Source organism: Astatotilapia calliptera, chromosome 9 (assembly GCF_964374335.1).
Source record: "Astatotilapia calliptera chromosome 9, fAstCal68.1, whole genome shotgun sequence".
Classification (NCBI taxonomy): Eukaryota; Metazoa; Chordata; class Actinopteri; order Cichliformes; family Cichlidae; genus Astatotilapia; species Astatotilapia calliptera.
Window position 1 is genome coordinate 30,999,436 of NC_137430.1, and position 17,670 is coordinate 31,017,105.

A 17,670-nucleotide genomic window follows, 5' to 3' on the forward strand; every position below is an offset into this window, starting at 1 on the left:
CTGTTCAGTCTTCAATCTGTGGTGAGTGATCAAATGTTTCTGAAAACACTACGTCCACGTGAGCAGACTTAACTTCCTGAGACATTTAGGTTGTTGATTGGCAAATGATGAAAGAGTTAAGTAGGCAGATACAAGCCGTTGTTCCTGGCTCACCCCACACGGCTGGAGTCTGTGTTTTATTGGGTGAAGGAGAAGGTTTAGACCCCTCTAACCATGCAACATGCAGCTGGATGCATAAATCCTGTGAGATCTGGCAAAACGATGACAAAATGAAAGTCTCCTCAGAAACAAATCTCAGCGACTCTGCAGCACCTTGAGTTTGATGTTGGAAAAGACATGATGTACTCTTTAACCCTCCAGCTCCTTTATCCATACATGTTAGGATCCTGCAGGTAACTGTAGGCGTCCTCCATCACCCCTCGCCTAAATATGAACACATCTCAGGTGCATGATTTCCACCTCGAGACAATATCCCAGCTGCATTTTCCCGACATTGTCTGAAAGTAATGAAGAAAAACATTAATTTACATCAATCATCATGTGTTAAAAAGACCAGCTTTTTACTTGTTAAAAATATTTTACTTGTGTTTTTAAGGGACAAAAAGTTAATGCTGTTTTTTCTATCTGGAAGCGCAGTGAGCCTCTCCGGGTTAGAGTCAGCAGAAAAAGCAGAAACGGTTTCTCATTTGTTTGCACAACGTGTCTTCCTAACCGAGCGTCTCATTCTCCTCCATCTGTGTCTCTGTCTGTATGTTGTAAACGTGTTTCACGTGTTATTTCTGTGTGTCCGTCTTTGACCCGTCAGTGTCTTTTGTGTCCCATCGAACAGCTTCATCCAACAACCACAAACTAACCAGGAGTTCCTCCAACCGCAGAAGCATCGCTGGGTTCCCCGAAGAAACATCCAGAGCCAAAACACCCACGGTCAGACACACACACACACTAACATATAACACCACATAGCTCTTTGTAAGCGAGGTGTTTGGAGCTAAAAGGGCACATTAGCAACTGTTGTGCTGTGTGGTAATCTTATAGATCTGGACTCATGAACCTTCACTCTCCCAGAGCTGTGGACTCTGTGTGATGTGTTGCTGGGTGAATCACTTGCCGTTGCTTTTGTAAGTCTCTGGTTTCTTTGTAAGAGGTTAATAACTGCAGGACTGTGTATTTGTCCTGCAGTCTGAGTGTCAGCACTGTAGCCAGGTAACAGGCATTACCTGTATGAAACGTGGTGTTTGGACTCTGGTTGTGTTAACATTTTGACCATGTTGTGTTTTTCTTAGAGCCAGAAGTCATATTTGTACAATAGGGTGGAATGATTATGGCGCGATGCAGGGACACAGAAATCTTGTGCTAAATAACAGACCAATAAAACACTATTTTATTTTTTCTTGGGTTATAAAAGATTTGAATATGTTTACAGGTGGGGTTTTGTGTTTTTGTGCATCTGAACTTTTCTTTAGTTTTGTTCTGTTTTGTCATTTAGCCTAATGTCTGCACCTCTGTTTGAATTTGTTGTTGTCACACTTTTTCTGCAGCAGTGTGTGAACTCTGTTTGTAAAGTACTACATATTTAAAGCTGTTCTTTTTATCTTTAGGGTTAGAGTTATAATTAGAGTTGACACTGCTGATGTCTTAAGCCTCTCAGGGTAAAACTGCTAAAAAAGGAAGTGCATACACATGGAGCTAAGATGAAGATTAGTATACAGCTGGGAGCTTCTGCACTTGTGTTGTCATGTGTGTCAGACAGTGCGGCCAAGCCCCAAACTTTAAACCTTAACATGAGGTACAGAAAAATCCCCCCATGCAGTCATACCAAACTCTAAATGTCTTTATTTCTGCTGTAAATTTGTGAATTCTGAGTGTGTGGGGACTCTGTCAGAGCCAGCCTCAAGCAAACATTAGATGAGCTGATAGTTTTTCATTCCACCTCATTATTTCAGCCTCAGACGGGGTTCCTGCTCGGTACTGACTAGTTTCAGGATGTAGCTGCAGGATTAAAGATGTGCAAGTTACTAAACTGGGCCGCACCGGTCAAAAAGCCAGTAAAGCTTTCAGTAATGAATTCATTTGTATGCTAACAAACATCTATGCAGTCAGAACTGTTTAGTAACTGTTTGAGATTCATGAAGTTTTATTCCAGCTAACGAGCATGTAAGATGATCCTCTGTCGTTCTGCACTGATGCTTCGGACAGGAAGGAAGGACTCAGTTTTAATGAGGCAGGAAAACGACTGCTCACGTCGTTCACAAACTGATGTTGTAGTCGTTACTGATGTGAGTAAGCTGCATCCAGCATGATGAAGCTTCATCCTGACTCATCCTCACTGATGGGTCTCCAGTTACACGGCTATAACAAGAGCTTCACGAAGTCCTGATGTTCTGATTATCATGTTTTTATGCAGCCAGTAATATTTGTGAAATCTGACTTTTAGGGGGAGTCAGCAAACACACCAAGCCGCAGTTCTTCCTTCAGGGCCAACAGCAAGGGCCCTGCCACACCGAAACGGTACACACACACACACACACACACACACACACACACACACACACACACGCACTGTGTGTTTACATATGCTCAGCCTAAACCTAACCACGGGATGGGCATTTTGTCCCAAATATAGTCACGTGCCAGTTTTCTGTCCTCTCATGTCTGAACATGAACACGCACACTTCACCTGAAGCACAGGCGACTTGATGTGACTCTGTTGGTTGCTTCAGGGTGAGGTCCAGCAGGAGTCGCGCCCAGTCTCCCTGCTCCCCTGGTCAGTACCCGCCCTCCCCTCTCCGGCAGAGAGCCACCACCCCCGGCACCGACGAGGTCAAAGGTCACAGCACCCTGGAGAGGAAATCCACCAAATCTGAGACATCGGAGAAGAAGATCCCCAAATCCACCAGCAGAGAACTCAATGCAGGTGAAGACATACGTGCAGCAGTAACTTTACACATGCCGCCTTAACTAAGCTATCAGTTTTTTATTGATGTCGATTGAATTCAGGGGACGGTGATAGTGGTCAAAATACCACCTGGTGAAGGAGAAATCTCCTTTGGTCATATTCAGCATAATTCAGGCGAATGATAAACTCTAAATGTCGAAGAAAAAAGCAAAACAAGAAGGTTTAATTCAACATGAACCTCGCCACAGAATCTGCAGAGTGCACATCGAGTGAAAACACAACCGAAGATGCTCCTGGCTTTCCTTTCTGTATCTGTACATGTATCAGCAAGTCTTACCTGCAGAGCTCTGGTGAGATGGTCCCCTTAGCTGAGCATTTATGAAGCTGTAATGTTGTTTAAAGGCTTTTTGAAATCTTTTAAACTGTTTTTTTATGTTTTTTGTGTCTCTCCATGCTCCCCAACAGAGTCTCCGGGCACGCCCACAGGAAGGAGCGTGGGTGGGACCACAGACGCCGAGGAGGCATCCAGACTGCTGGCAGAGAGACGCCGTCTGGCCCGAATACAGAAGGAGCAGGAGGAGAGACAGCGGCAGGAGGAGGAGAGGTGAGTGCTCCTCGTACACAGCTGTTCACTGGACCCAGATGTTTCTGGTTTGTTCTGTTTCTATCTGAACATGTGAAACGTTAGACTTATGATTCTTGTTTTTTCTTACAATCGCTGAACATTTAATGGACATTAGATCGAGTTTCACTCATAGTTCCATCGTGGCAGTCAATACTGTCCAAAATACAGCATTTTGCTCCAGTTCTGATGAGGAAAATTAAACACAAAATAGTTTGTTAAATGCAAAGTTTACAGGGATTGTTGTAGATGGAACAAAATGGAGAATATCCAAAAGCCTCAATTTATAAACAGGAGATTTATGGTGTTTTTTGTCCTGTTTATAGGGACTAGTTATGTACTTATACTGCACTTTTGTAGCTGGAGTTATTCAGAGCTAAGACTGAGTAGAAAAAGTCATTGATTTGATTACTTTGACTGTTTGCTGTGTATACTGAATCAACAATATTAACAATGCATTAAAAATAGAAATTGTCAGAGATGATTATCTTTGTCTCATCTGTGGCGCCCTGTGAAGTTCAGACTTTGTGGTTTTCTGCAGGCTGAGGGCCGAGGAGGAGCAAAGGAGGCAGCAGGAGGCCAGAGAGCGGCAGGAGAGGGCGGCACAGCAGGCCGAGGAGGAGAGGGTGAGGCGGGAGGAGGAGAAGGTGAGACGGGAGGAGGAGGAGAGACGGCAGAAGGAGCAGAGATGGAAGGACATGCAGGATCAGCTGGACAGAGAGGTCCGTGTGAATGAAACGACCTATGATGTGTTTTATTGTTACAAAGGTGATGCTGCTCAGTGTTTGCATAGTTTCAGCTCAAATGAATAATTGTTAACAATGTTCACGGATCACTTTGCATTTGTGCATTTGTGTTTTTATTGATGTACTTACATTAAAGTGTCCCATGTTGCTATCCTTACCCTGCTCTGAATACATTTACGTTAGGACTCAGTTTACTATAAAAGAAGGATTTATGTCTCTGAGTGTGTTTAGGTTTCTTTAGTTATGGGTGTCATGTGTCTTGATTTAATATTATAAATGAATGTTAACATGTAGGTGAAAGCTTCATGCCATACGGACACAGAAGCAGAAAAAAATGTCAGAAGAAATATGGAAATAACAAAAATCTATTAAAAATAAATAAATACAACTAGAAACCGGATTAAATAAGACAAAAAAATTAGAAGATTAAATAAATTAAAAATTAAAAAGGTGCATAAATAAAAAAGTAAATAATTAAACAAATAAAATAAATTTAAAAAATGTGAATAATTTTTTTTTCTATTATTACTGCAGTTTATTTAATGCCATAATAATTTCATTATAAAATGCTTCTTTCTGTTATGTTTGTTTATAGTCCCTCTTCCAGATGGTAAAGTACAGAAGTCTGTTTCTGCCACTGAAAGAGCTTTTTTATTATATCAATAAGTCAAAATTGGAGTTTATTATCTCCAAATTTCAACTTTCAAACTCCAACTACTGAGAAAAAAACTTAATCAAGTAAAGCTTTGGAGACAAAAGCCCCAATCTCTGATTTATGAATGCCAGCTGAATGAAAACTATTACAACTGTATTAAAAGAAGAAGTTGGTGAATTATGCAAAGAGCAGACACACAAGCTGTAGTACCATATCTTTATTCTCTACCTCTAACCTGTTCGGTTGCAGGTGCAGTGGTTAAACCCTGATTTATTGTTACAGTAATTATGAAGAGTGATTAATGATGATATCAGTGCAGATCGAAAGGGGGCGGGTCTCCGGTTCGACTCTTGTATGTTTTCAGGTAACTCATGTTTACACACTGTAAACTGAAGAATAGCGAGAATGTGATTGGCTGCGTGTTTTTCAGAGGGAGGAGGCCTTCCTGCGAGCTCAGAGGGAGGCTGAGAGGAAGAGGCAGGCGAGAGAGCTGCTGCACATCCAGGAGGAGCAGGAGAGACAGCAGAGGAAGAAGGTACCGAACATCTCCACAGACTAATCACAGACTAGAGCTCAGAAAATTCACCTTTTAAGATGTTTTCTCACCTGGGATCCAGACAGTTTCAGGAGACTCAGATATGACGTAGTTGGCTTCAGACAGTTTTTTATTCTTATGATATGTTTAAATTTGGTTGCTGTTCCCCTGATGTGCTGCCCCCTGTTTTCCCTGTGCTACCAGGCAGGCTTTGAGGCTTAGCGGGGTAACTGAAGGTTTAACCCTGGGGTTTTCAGGGATGTGACGATGATTCACTTTTAAAGCTGCGTATACAATGGCAAGAGATCCACTCGTCACACATAACTTTGAAGCTGCTGGTTGCTTGCAGACATTGGTACACTCACACTCGCTCTGGTCTCTTCAGTCACTCACCTGAACGTTATCGCAGTTCTGCTCACTTCACCTCACCAGCAGTTATTTCGCCCCGAGTCATTTGAAGTTTCTGTATATTGTTCAGTTTCACTGGGGTACATCACCACGGTAACGTATACTGGAGAACTAGCCCTCCCCAATCAGTTCTCAGGACAGTGGATCATCATTCCTGGAAGAGAAATGATCAAATCAGATAAAATCTTCATCTCGTGAGGCAACGTCATTCCTTTTTTTCCTGTTGGCTGCGATTTTCAAACAACTTCATTCTTCTGTAGGCATTAATACACGATCCCAAAACACAGCAACATTTTGTGGACCTTAAATCAGAGTCTAAGCCTTCGTTTAATTCTGTTTTTATGTTTGCTTGTTCTTCACTTCGTCGCAGAGAAACAACAAAAACTGTCTTCTGTTAATTTACTGTAACCTGTCAGGCCCTGAAACGACCTTCATGTGACTGCTTACAGACGGCAGATTAAATGAAGCCATACAAGGAAAATTATCCTGGATGTGCTGAACGGAGCTCCGGCTCTTTGTTTATTCTTGGATTTCTATTTGTTCCCTTTTTGCACCGTTTTCAGACACTTTTACGAGCAGATGGATTATCATGACACAACATGAACTCGAAAAGTTTGATGTGATCGTCTTTTATTTCTCTCTGTTAACACCAGCCGTGTGTCTGCTTCTGCAGAGAATTGAGGAGATTATGAAAAGAACAAGGAAGAGTGAAGTGGAGCTTCCATCTGCTGCTCCAGGTAAATGGATGTAACACACACACACACACACACACTACAAAACTAATGACTTAATTTTCCACGCCAGTGCAGTTCAGAGTCCTTTTCCCTGTTGTCCTTTGGATGGGAAGCGTTTTTGAAAATCGAATTTCTCCACCACGATCAGGCCTCCCTGTGAAATTGGATGTGATAACTGGCAGCTGCAGTGTGACTCAGCAGTGTTACACAGGTGGGGGAACAGCACCTCCTGATGGGCGGAGGTGGGATAAATAGCCAACGCTGAGGGGAAAAACTGCAGCGCTCGCTGAACTCTCTGACCTGAACGGACTCGCGTGCCGACGCCTTCATCAGCACAGCTGAAGTGAATCACTCTGTAATCACCGCAGCTTTACACTGAAGCAGAAAGATTATGATAGAAAACATTTATAAGGAACATTGTTACACTCCTTTCACTGGCCTCGCCGGCAGGGAGTTCCACCTGGTTTTATGAACATCTTTTAAATACTTTAAACGTAACCGGTGGTTCTGAACTGAAGGAGAAACTATTAAATGTATCAGGAAATGTTTAAGTAGAGGAAGCTGAACACCAAAGCATTCAGGGTGCCTGGTTTTTATTCTCCCCCACGCATCATTATGTGTGTAAAAATGGTTTGCACTAACAGTTGACTGAGGGTGTAAAACTGCTTTTTTAACAGGAATGATTTTGTTTGTTTATTTGATATTTTTAACCATGCACAGAAATATCGAAGTCATAAGAAACTACAGTGTCTTGTACTAGATTTAGCTGCTGGCTCATTTCTATCTGCAGTCACTGGGGAGGGAGGACGCAGAGCGCTGTGGCTCATGCCTAAAACAAAACCTGTAATAAAATCACAAATATCCAGGAAGCCTCGGCTCAGCTCGTTGTGTTCGAGGGCCGGCGGGCTGTGAGGTTTGCAGTGAAGTTTAATTAATGAAGCCTTTGTTGATCATAGTTTCAGGAACGCTGTTGGCTTAAACCTCCTACTCTTAGTGGTTAAAGCCGCTCCCTGCAAATAATTATGAAGCAAGATAATCACCCTGAATAAGGTAATGTGATCATGACGTGCATTTATGTGCATCCAGCGTCTGAACAGAGTAAATCATTTTTGACATGCACAGAATTGTCGAGTTTTCTGGAAAAGTAGGGTTGTGATTTGGATCTCTGGATTTCTGCTTTCATCCTCACATTGCTGTGATTTCTCACATTTCTGACTTTGTCGTATTTCGTCTTCCAATGGACCTACCTTCTCACTGACGTCATCGTTTGACGTAACAGACGTGCAGTTTGGATAGTTTCACCCCGAAAATCAAAAGAAGTGTTTAAGTGGACATCAATTAATGATCAGTGTAACTCGATCAGAAAGAGATTTTTATCCACAGTAACGTGATCGGATCAGAATCTGGTGTGTTTACATGAAGCATTTTTATTCCAGTCAGACTTTTAATCCGGTTACTTGTGTCATTGTTTGAAGAGTCTATATGTTAACGTCTGATGAATATTTCTGTCTGAAGTTTGGTCTTGAATTTTTGAAAATGTGGAAATAAAGAGATCCTTTGAAAGTCTGCAAATTGAGACAGTTTCCTCCCTTTAAGAAGCGTAAACTATGTATTTGGGAAACTTTCAGCCTTGGTGGAGGTTTGGAGTCTCCACTGTTTCATCCGGATGCTTGTCACCACTGATAGAGGTGGAACATCTGAAAAAGGGTGCGAAATTTACTGCAACTATAAAGCATTTCTCAGGATTCATTTTCAGGAAGTGATGCTGAACTGTGATATCCGAGGCCGGGATCAAACCTTTAGCACCTCTTTTATAACCTCGAGTAAAGACTTCCTGTGTATGTTGGCAGCAATCGAGGTGCGAGGTGAAGGTGCTGTCGCCCCGGAGGAGGACGCCGCGACTCCCGCTGAAGCCCCCGTCATCATGCTGGGACCCCTGGAGAAGAGCAGTGTGGACGAGCTGTCAGATGGGGTCCAGTCCATGGACGTGAGGTAGGTCTCCCCAAAGCGTGACCTGTTCCTTCCTCCTCATCTCATTTAGTCAACTGTCTGCATCTCAAAGGTTTCTGACACCCCAACAACTGAGAACGCTTACAACTCAAAACCACGAACCAGAGGAAAAAACAGGACTCAAGTGCTGGGATTTAAAACGTGGGAGCATCATAATGCTTTAGTTTGGCAGTATGTCATAATATTTTATATTAACTAAAATTCTTTTCTTTGCCTGACAGAAGCCAGCGTTCACTCAATTTAGTGTCAGGTCAGCTCTCATTCAGCACTCTGTGGTTGAGAGCGAGCCACTGGAGTTTTTTAAATCCCTTTTCATTACAACCTAAGCAATCATAAACCGTCTATAGCTCACATTACCTCTGATGTACAGCAAGGGTCAGTCTTAGGTCCTATTTTATTTCCTATTAGCAGGCTTCCCCCAGGCCTCTACATTTATCCAGAACAGTCACGTGTCTTTACGCAGCTACACAGAAAACACAGACAAAATCGATTGATCTAAATCACATCAACTATTTTGATCATTGCTGCGGCTCTCTTCCCAAATTTGATATTTATGTGTGAATATCTATGGTTCAGTAAGACTAGAAGAGCTCTGCAAAAATCCTAAAATGTTATTAAAAGGAAAAACATAAAAATTTCCTAAAGCCAAGCTGATCAGCTGACCATTACTCTTTGATCTCTGAATAGCTAATCTGAGCTGCTGTGACATTACAACAAGGAGGTGTTTAGCCCTGCTGATCACCTTTTCATTTACTCTGTAATCCATTCATCGTCTTCTCATCTCACGTCTGGTTAAAGGCTTCATTCTTCATGTCCACAGCCGAGCCTGATGTTTGTGAGATCAAATACTGCTCATTAAATACTGACGCTGCCCGTCGAGACGCTCTAATAAACTAAATGTTGTGTCTCTGTCATCGTTGTTCCTTTAAGCTCTCCATCTGTCTCCATCAGTCCAGTGTCCAGGGATGAGCCAGCGAGCGCCCACGAGTTCTCGCCGGTCACCGAGGGAACAGACGGCTGCCCGCTGGGGCACCTGATGGACGATGACGCCCCGGGGCGAGGGCAGCAGCAGGCTGCAGAGGTGCAGCCTTACCCCAAAATGCAGGCTGGAAGCGGGGTCGGAGACCTCAACAAGAACCTGCTGATTCACGGCTACAGCGCCGCCTCCGAGTCGTCCCAACTCATCCACAGCGTCGGCCCGAGCAAGCTGGACATCCAGTAGCCAGGTAACAGAGACCCCCCGACATATGGCCCTTTCACTTCTCTCTGTCTGTCTTCACTGCTCTACTCCATCCAGTAAAAAGGCAAATACTCAGTTTTAGACGATATGATGCCATAGAGAGGATTATTTCTATTATAGTCATCCCAGGTTAAGAAGCCACCTGCTTACGAGGAGCAGCCAATCAGAAGATATGAAGGCTAATACAGAGGCCTGTAAACATCTGGACCGTGCACACAAGTGCTGTTATATTTAGAAGTCATCCATTCATGACATAAACACAACATGTTTTTTATACAAATACAAAATAATTATTTAGTGCTGTAAAGTGGTTCTAGTTGACTTTGAGCCTTCAGGCTCCTCCCTGCATGCTGCAGGTGTCTCTGCTAAACAGACAGAGGATGGCTGCTGTCAGCCTGCAGCAAAGTTTACAAGGAATCTGACAAGTGTAAAAATATGACAGATTAAACCAGCAGTTTATCTGCAGACAAACGGCTTCAGTTTTTGTTCTTAATTAAACAGTTTTGTCTCTGTTGTAAGATGAACAGGTGGTGGATGAGACTGACATTTAAATCTGTTGATTAGACGTTTTAATAAAGGTCTCTTACACACTTTTTATGCAATTGTGATAACAGTACAGGAAAAAGGGACCGTACGAAAAGCACCATGATATGAGTGATTACACTTCTGTTATGTAATCAAACTTTGAGCTAAGAAGACACTGCAGGACCTGAATCTCATGCTTGTAAATACAGTGAAACACACCATTGTCCTGCCTGCTTTCTTCTGTATGAAAATAACATGCATTTGTTTTAAAGTGTTGGGTTTAATATGTGCTTGTTGAACCAAAAGAATCCGGCTTTTGGTTATGTTGAACCCAAAACTTTACTTACGGACAGGGAAAAACAATATAAATATAAATATAAATACATAAAGTATTTATGTATTTATATTTAGTATTTGCCATACTGAAGTTCTTAAATGTCTCTTATCTCTCTTTTAGGACCTTTTTCAGGAGGCCGGCAGCTAAAAACAGGAGCCAGGAGAAACAGACCAAGAGACCAGAACAACAGTCATCATCTCCACAGGAAACGACTGCTGAACACCTGATTTCTCATCTGTATTACCAAACCACACACACGCATCACTGTTAAGCTTCTGGCCACATTTTAGGGCAGTGCAGGTGGGCAATTACAGCTCTGAGAAACACAACACAGTTTGACCTAATCATGCAGGTAATGTGATATATTTATATATATGTGAATATTATGTTACAGAGTGAAGTTTAGGTCACAGTTTATTCGTCTAAAACCCAAATAAATTCAAACTTTGTGCTGTAAAACTTGGAGCTACTTCCCCTCCACGCCTGAATCCAGTATTTCCCAGCTGCACTGCCGCCAAACATAACTCGCCCGCTTTAATCTGTCATCTCTGCTCTTGAAACCGTTGTAAATAGATGTTTGAGGCGGTCACAGTGGGGACAGGAAGCGGCTCTGTAGCAGATGATCTGGAGGAGAGCCGTGAGACTGATGCTGTTGTGTGAATCTGTGTGTAGCATCCTCAGCTTGCCGAGCTGTTTTATGGCCGTGGTTGTGGGTTCCCGTGTGTTTATCCCACCTCTGACCTGCTCTGCTGTAGATTTCCTTCCATCCTGACGCAGGAGAAACCATCAGAAACTGAAACGATGAACCCGCTGTCGACCCGTAGCCTTTAGCTGTTGTTTCTCTGCCGCTCATCACTGGACCGATTTGAGGACTAGCAACAATCAAACACGAGGAAAAAATGCGACCCTTCTGGGGGGAAAATGCTACATGTCTTGTAATTTAATGTGCGGGCGGGGGGATATTGAGACAGCGTGTTGTGTATTTGTCTGGCACTGACTGTAACCACGCAAGCTGCAGTTTATAGTGTGCACTTACAGTAGTTGTATGTTTGTTACACCGCTCTGAAGACGCTTAAATCCCCAGCCCACGTCCCCGAGTCAAATATACCTCACCGATTCAGAACAGCTTTCACCACCTCGCAGCTCATCACCTCTGAGGCCTTAAACCTCTGTGCAGTCAGCATCCTCCCCGTCACCCTCAGGCACGCCCACTTTCAGCTGATTTTAAAGGCCCGGAGGAGGCCTTTAAAAGGAGGACGAGAACCACAAACACTCCCTGAGGAGGCGTTTTTGCCCTTTAGCTCACACACAACAGGAGATAACCTGAAAGTAAAGGTTAACCACTGTCCAGAAATGTTAGTGTTCATATCAACAGGTAAAAAACTCAATAACCAAACTCATATTTATGGACATTTTAAGGAATTTGAGCTACAGAAAAGCTTTAGCCTTTAAGTCATGGTAATCGCTTTCTTTCCAAGTTCCTTAAATCTTTATTGTTAATTTTTATTTATTCTTGATTTAATGTATGTATGTATGTATTTATTTATTTATTTATGGTTTAGGTTTTTAGGTCCTTAGAGAAGATACTGGTGTAATCTTCAGTACCATTTATTACAACATAGATCGTCTTTATACAAAAACAAAACACCTAAATTTCCAGAAATGTTGCAGAAGACACATGCTTGGTGTCATGAACAGTTGTACATTTCTTTTGTTTTTTTTACTGGATGAATAAGATCATTTATTATTTTGGCATGCACTGCAGTGTAAGCCTGTGCAGACACACTACAGAGGTGGTGGTTTGGTTTCTTGCTGTGGGAACCGAGGCCTCTTCTGCTTCTCCAAAGCACCACACAGAGGGGAGGAAAGCATTTCCCCGTCACCCCAACGACCTCCAGCGCATTGATTTTTATCATCAGCTTCCCTCCACGTTTGCTCACTGCTCCTCCAGATTGTGCTGAAACGCATCGTCAGAGGGTCCCCCGGGTCCCCTTGTGTATGAAGTAGACATAAAGGATATAATGTTTATTCTAATCTTACTTAAACTCTGTGACACTGCAGCTTGGTGGAATATATCATTGTAAATGTGGTGCATGGAAAACTGCTGAAAACGAACAATAAACTTCATCAAGCCATTCGTGTCAGTGAGCTGGATAAATAAACTAGTGAATGGAAAACTGAATCATTAAGGAAGTAAGGGACATGTTTGAGATGTTTAGTCTTTGACCTTCATATGAAAACGATCTAGTGTAGGGCTTAACGCAGACGCTTTTCTTTATCATTATATCTCACTGTGTGTTGACTTGATGCTGCACTGAAATTAAAAATCACCTGCAAAAACTGGATGGATTATCTTTTTTTGATTTTGTTCCTGACCCCAGAATCAGCTTCTGCATTATTTAACCTCCCAAGACCCGAGCTCTTTCATAGCATGCATTTTTATTTTCTCTTTGCTGTTTGGGCTGATTGGGACCTGATGAATGTAAAAGAATTTTTTTCTTTTTTACCTGATTTTTGTTTCCGAGAAAAATGAGATCCACATACGAGGACATTCGCTTTAAGTTTCGAAAGAACAGTGGCAGTGTCCTTGTAAGTGGATATCAGGCCCTTGTTAAGCAAAATTTAGTATTTTGGTTTGACAACCCAAAATGTCATGTCCACATATGTGGACACCAGATCGCAGGAGGTTAAAACAGATTCAAACTTCCTGTTGGGGTTTTCAGCCTTCAGCATGAAAATGATTTTGATGGAGATTTTTAAAACACTGACTTCTGGATTATAGCAGCATCAGAACCACAAAAACTATCAAATCTGCAAAGCTTTTAACTAAAGGGAAAGGTTAATGATTTTCATTAATGCCAGCTGCGGCCTCAAGGCTGGAGCTGAACAAAACACCCTGATAACGACTGTGTTTATACTGTTCCCCCCCCATTCCATGCAAGGCCACCTGGGTTGGCTGGAAGACTGTTTACTTAGCCTGGCGGGCGAAGGACACTGTCTCAGCTGAACTCTGGACACACACATACACTGATATGCACACACTGATCCCCCCTCCCTTTCCAAACACCTTCGACGCTTGTGCCCTACCAGGGAAGATGGCAGTCGACTGGACCAGCGCAGACACGCTGCAGGACCGGATGCGCTGTCTACAGCGGCTCTCTCTTACCCTTTACCCGCCCCTGTTGCTTGTCTTGTGTTTCTATGGTGTATTGATAGTCATGTGCTTTTGTGCTGAGGTGTTTTTTCTGTTATCAAACTGTTCTCCCATTAGGAGCTCAGTCTGAGTGGAGTTTTTTTTTCTCCTCCTCTTACCTCATGTTATGTATTTTCGTTGTTTTTTTCCTATCAGCCTACCTTTCTGACATGTCTCCCCAATGTGATGTTTGTGTAAAGTTGGTCAGAAGGTTCCTTTGTTTTTTTTTGTTTTTTGTTTTTTTCCTGTCCCGTTTGGCTCTTTTGCATCAGAATTGTTGTCTAAAGGCAAAGAAAGATGCCCAACGGATTTACTTTACCAAATTGACCATCCCAGCCTTGCCGTAATGGTCCATTTGATTCACCTTTTATTGTTTATTTTATTTTCACTTACTGAATACGGGACAGACTTGACTGGGGGAAAGAAGGGGAGAAAGAAAGAAGGAAAGAGAAACAGCTGAGAAGAGGGACAGGGGAGAAGGGCAAAAAACAAAAACCAACAGAATGAGCAGAGAAAGAAAAAAAAATGCATATATCGATCACCTGGATCACCTGCTGAGAAAGAAAAAAGAAAACAAGCAGAAGAGAACAAGAGTAATAGAATAAACAGCATCACAATGATATATGGGAATATGACAGTAAATACTAAATATTAAACATTATTGTGCAGCACATAAGATCAACAGAACACAGTGTGCTTTGAGGTAGGAGCCAAAAAGGGTGTAGTTTGTGGGTGTGATCACCCGTGTGTACACCTGTGATCATGGATGCGCTTGTTTTTTTAAAAGGTTCCTTCATGTAATGATCTGCTAGAGGGTGTGGGGGGGGCCACAGCCCCGTCCTCCAGGGCATGAAGCAGGTATGGAGGAGATCAAAACTCCAGACATCCAGAGGCCCCCAGAACACAAGAGACCAAGGAAGACCAACAGAGGGGCAGCCGCGCCACTGTCCCAGTAAGAGCTGAGGAGAGTCCCAGATGAGGGCTCACTCAGCAGCCGCGGAGCAGAAGCCAGGGGGAGTTGCAGTGACGCGCCCGTGAGCTCCGCCGGCAGCCAGCCGTGCCTGAGTGACCGAGCCCCAGGCCGAGAGGCCGGGGGCACCCCACCTCCGAAGTGGCCCGAGCGAGCCCCAGGCTCCAGGCCCCGATAAGCGGCCGCCAAGGAGTGAGCCGGTGTGTACCTGGACGCCCATCCCCGGACACAAAGAACCACCAACGCACCGACACCTGAGGGAGTCCGCCACTGGCAGGGGAAGTGGTTCCTTTGTAAGTGTCCATGCGCCATTAGCGTGCTGCCTGCTGTAACCCTAATTTCCTTCTGATTCTGATTCTGATTTAATTGGCACACAATCTTCATCTATTAGCTGCTCCTTTTGGGGTCACACAATCCATCAATACATCCATGAATCCTCTCTGTGGTCATCCTCTTTTCCTCCTGCCTGGCAGTTCCAGCTATCCACTATCTTCACTCTCCATCCTCTGCACATGTTCAAACCTTCTCAGCCTCGTCTCTCTGACTTTATCTCCGGCCTGAGCTGTCCCTCTGAAAAATCATAACATCTCCAGGTTGGCCTCCCCCACTTCGTCTCCAAGCCAAACATCACAGCAGGTCTCACCACCATCCTAAACCTTTCCATTCACTCTTGCTGCTATGATTCTGTCACAAATCACCCCTGAAACTCGTCTCCAGCCACTCCACCTTGCCCGCACTCTCTTCTTCACCCATCTTGTGCACTGTTAGCTGCTTTGGATGGTTCTGTGCTCAATTTTCTATTCTGACTTCCGCCTGCTCCCTACTCTTACAACGTCATCTGCAAACATCATATTCTGCAGAGATTCCTGCCTGACCTCATCGTTTTGATATATAATCCGTTTCATTTGTCTGTTGTTAACAATCTAAAGTTTGTGTGAAGGTAGGTACCAAAACAGCTCGAAGGGATTTAATTTGGATGAAAATCGGGCCACGGTCACGGCAAATATGAAAATCAGTAACAACCTTTTATTACCCACAGTTTTCTATTGATCAGTTCACAACAATATAGTAGGCTTTGGTGGACATGAGTACCCAGGTTGGCGAAGCTTTTGACCTTGACCTTCATTGTAAAAACCTGAATCAAAGTTAACCTTGAAAAAAAAAATCTATATCATATGAAAAGGGCATAAAGAGAGCTGTACAAAACTATACAAAAACACCCCAGGGCATCACAATGATGCCATAATGTCACTGTATTGGATTAATCCGGTTGTTCAGTCTGACGTCACTAGCCGTGTCTGGGTCTAAACTCCGCTGCAGGTCCATATATCAAACGATCACTATGGCATTACTGAGAGTTGAAAAACTGTCTAAAGTCTTTCATCTTTAATAAAATGATCAGCGTTCTGCTCTACCAGGTGTAACAATTGAGTTTAACATCCAGGCATCCATGAAATTTATGACATTTAACGGAGTTAGAAGTTAGCAGGGAGTTAGCTCGCTAGTTTCTATCAAAATACAATATAGCATGTCCTGACTGCGGGGTTTTGGAAACAAATTAAAACGTACAGCTCTGTTATCACTTCCAACATAAATGAAGACAGAAAACTAAACAGCAGTGACGTTTGTAGGGTTACTGAAGTTGGGCTAGCTGGTATATAATGATGTGCTACGTGACTGCTAGCGACACAGCTATGTTAGCATAATATAAACAAGCTAACTTTTTTCCACTCGATAAAAGTTAACGTGAGTGTTCAAATGTAATCGCATGGCAGGATGCTGTAAAAGGACCAAACTTCAGCCAGGAGAACTGAGATAATCCATCCACAATACGAGGTTAGTCATTCATATACTGCTGCATGGGCTGTAGTTACATCCTAAGGTTTTAAAAACTGAGCTTAAATAAATGATTAGCGGTAATAAAAGCCGAGGGAGGCCAACAGTGATCACTGACTGTTTTAGGAGCTTTTTGAGATCAAATAGAAGAAAATACATAACATTAAACATGTTAAGAACACAAAAGCCATATTAAACGCAGACTACTTTAGGCCCGGAAGTAGGATTCATCGCGTCATCACTGAACAACTGGATAGCCCAAACGACTACAGGCCTGTTGCACTTACGCCTGTAGTGATGAAGTGCTTTGAGAGACTGGTCTGTCAGCACATCAGGGCCGGTCTGCCTCCCACTCTGGACCCCCACCAATTTGCCTACAGGACAAATCGTTCCACCGAGGACGCTATCACCATAGCGCTCCACACTGCGCTGAGTCACCTGGAGCACAGAGGAAGCTATGTGAGAATGCTCTTTCTGGACTTCAGCTCAGCATTCAATCATATCATCCCGGAGATCCTGGTCCAGAAACTGTCTCACCTGGGACTCTCCACCCCATCTGCCTCTGGATCAAGGACTTCCTGACAAATAGACCACAGTCTGTCAGACTCGGCCCCCACCGGTCCAGCACCATCACACTCAGCACCGGGTCTCCACAAGGATGTGTTTTGAGTCCCCTCCTGTTTACGCTCTACACATCCGACTGCTCCCCTACCCATCTCTCAAACACCATCATAAAGTTCGCGGATGACACCACTGTGCTTGGACTCATCTCAAGGGGGGATGAGTCGGACTACAGAGATGAGGTCAACAGACTGACTGAGTGGTGTTCAGTTAACAACCTCCAACTGAACACCACGAAAACTAAAGAACTTATCTTGGACTTCAGGAAGGGCAGAGCAGACCCGGCCCCACTCTACATCCACGGGAACTGTGTGGAGAGGGTACACTCCATGAGGTTTCTGG

General features: G+C 43.4%; 1 protein-coding gene across 10 annotated transcripts in view; it reads left to right on the forward strand.

The window, feature by feature from the left end:
• Window positions 1-13,051, forward strand: part of map7d2b (MAP7 domain containing 2b) — a 32,351-nt gene extending 19,300 nt beyond the window's left edge. For 6 of the 10 annotated variants that reach the window (XM_080306677.1, XM_080306678.1, XM_080306681.1 and 3 more), the window contains 10 exons: window positions 806-924; window positions 2,435-2,508; window positions 2,721-2,914; window positions 3,362-3,500; window positions 4,060-4,240; window positions 5,350-5,454; window positions 6,536-6,599; window positions 8,447-8,588; window positions 9,537-9,832; window positions 10,829-13,051. In XM_080306677.1, the coding sequence (XP_080162803.1) occupies window positions 806-924; window positions 2,435-2,508; window positions 2,721-2,914; window positions 3,362-3,500; window positions 4,060-4,240; window positions 5,350-5,454; window positions 6,536-6,599; window positions 8,447-8,588; window positions 9,537-9,828 (1,310 nt within the window). In that variant the 3' untranslated portion in view covers window positions 9,829-9,832; window positions 10,829-13,051. The remainder of the gene's footprint in view (window positions 1-805; window positions 925-2,434; window positions 2,509-2,720; window positions 2,915-3,361; window positions 3,501-4,059; window positions 4,241-5,349; window positions 5,455-6,535; window positions 6,600-8,446; window positions 8,589-9,536; window positions 9,833-10,828) is intronic. The other 4 variants (XM_026180327.2, XM_080306679.1, XM_080306683.1 and 1 more) reach the window with 2 other exon arrangements.
• Window positions 13,052-17,670: the final 4,619 nt, after the last annotated feature.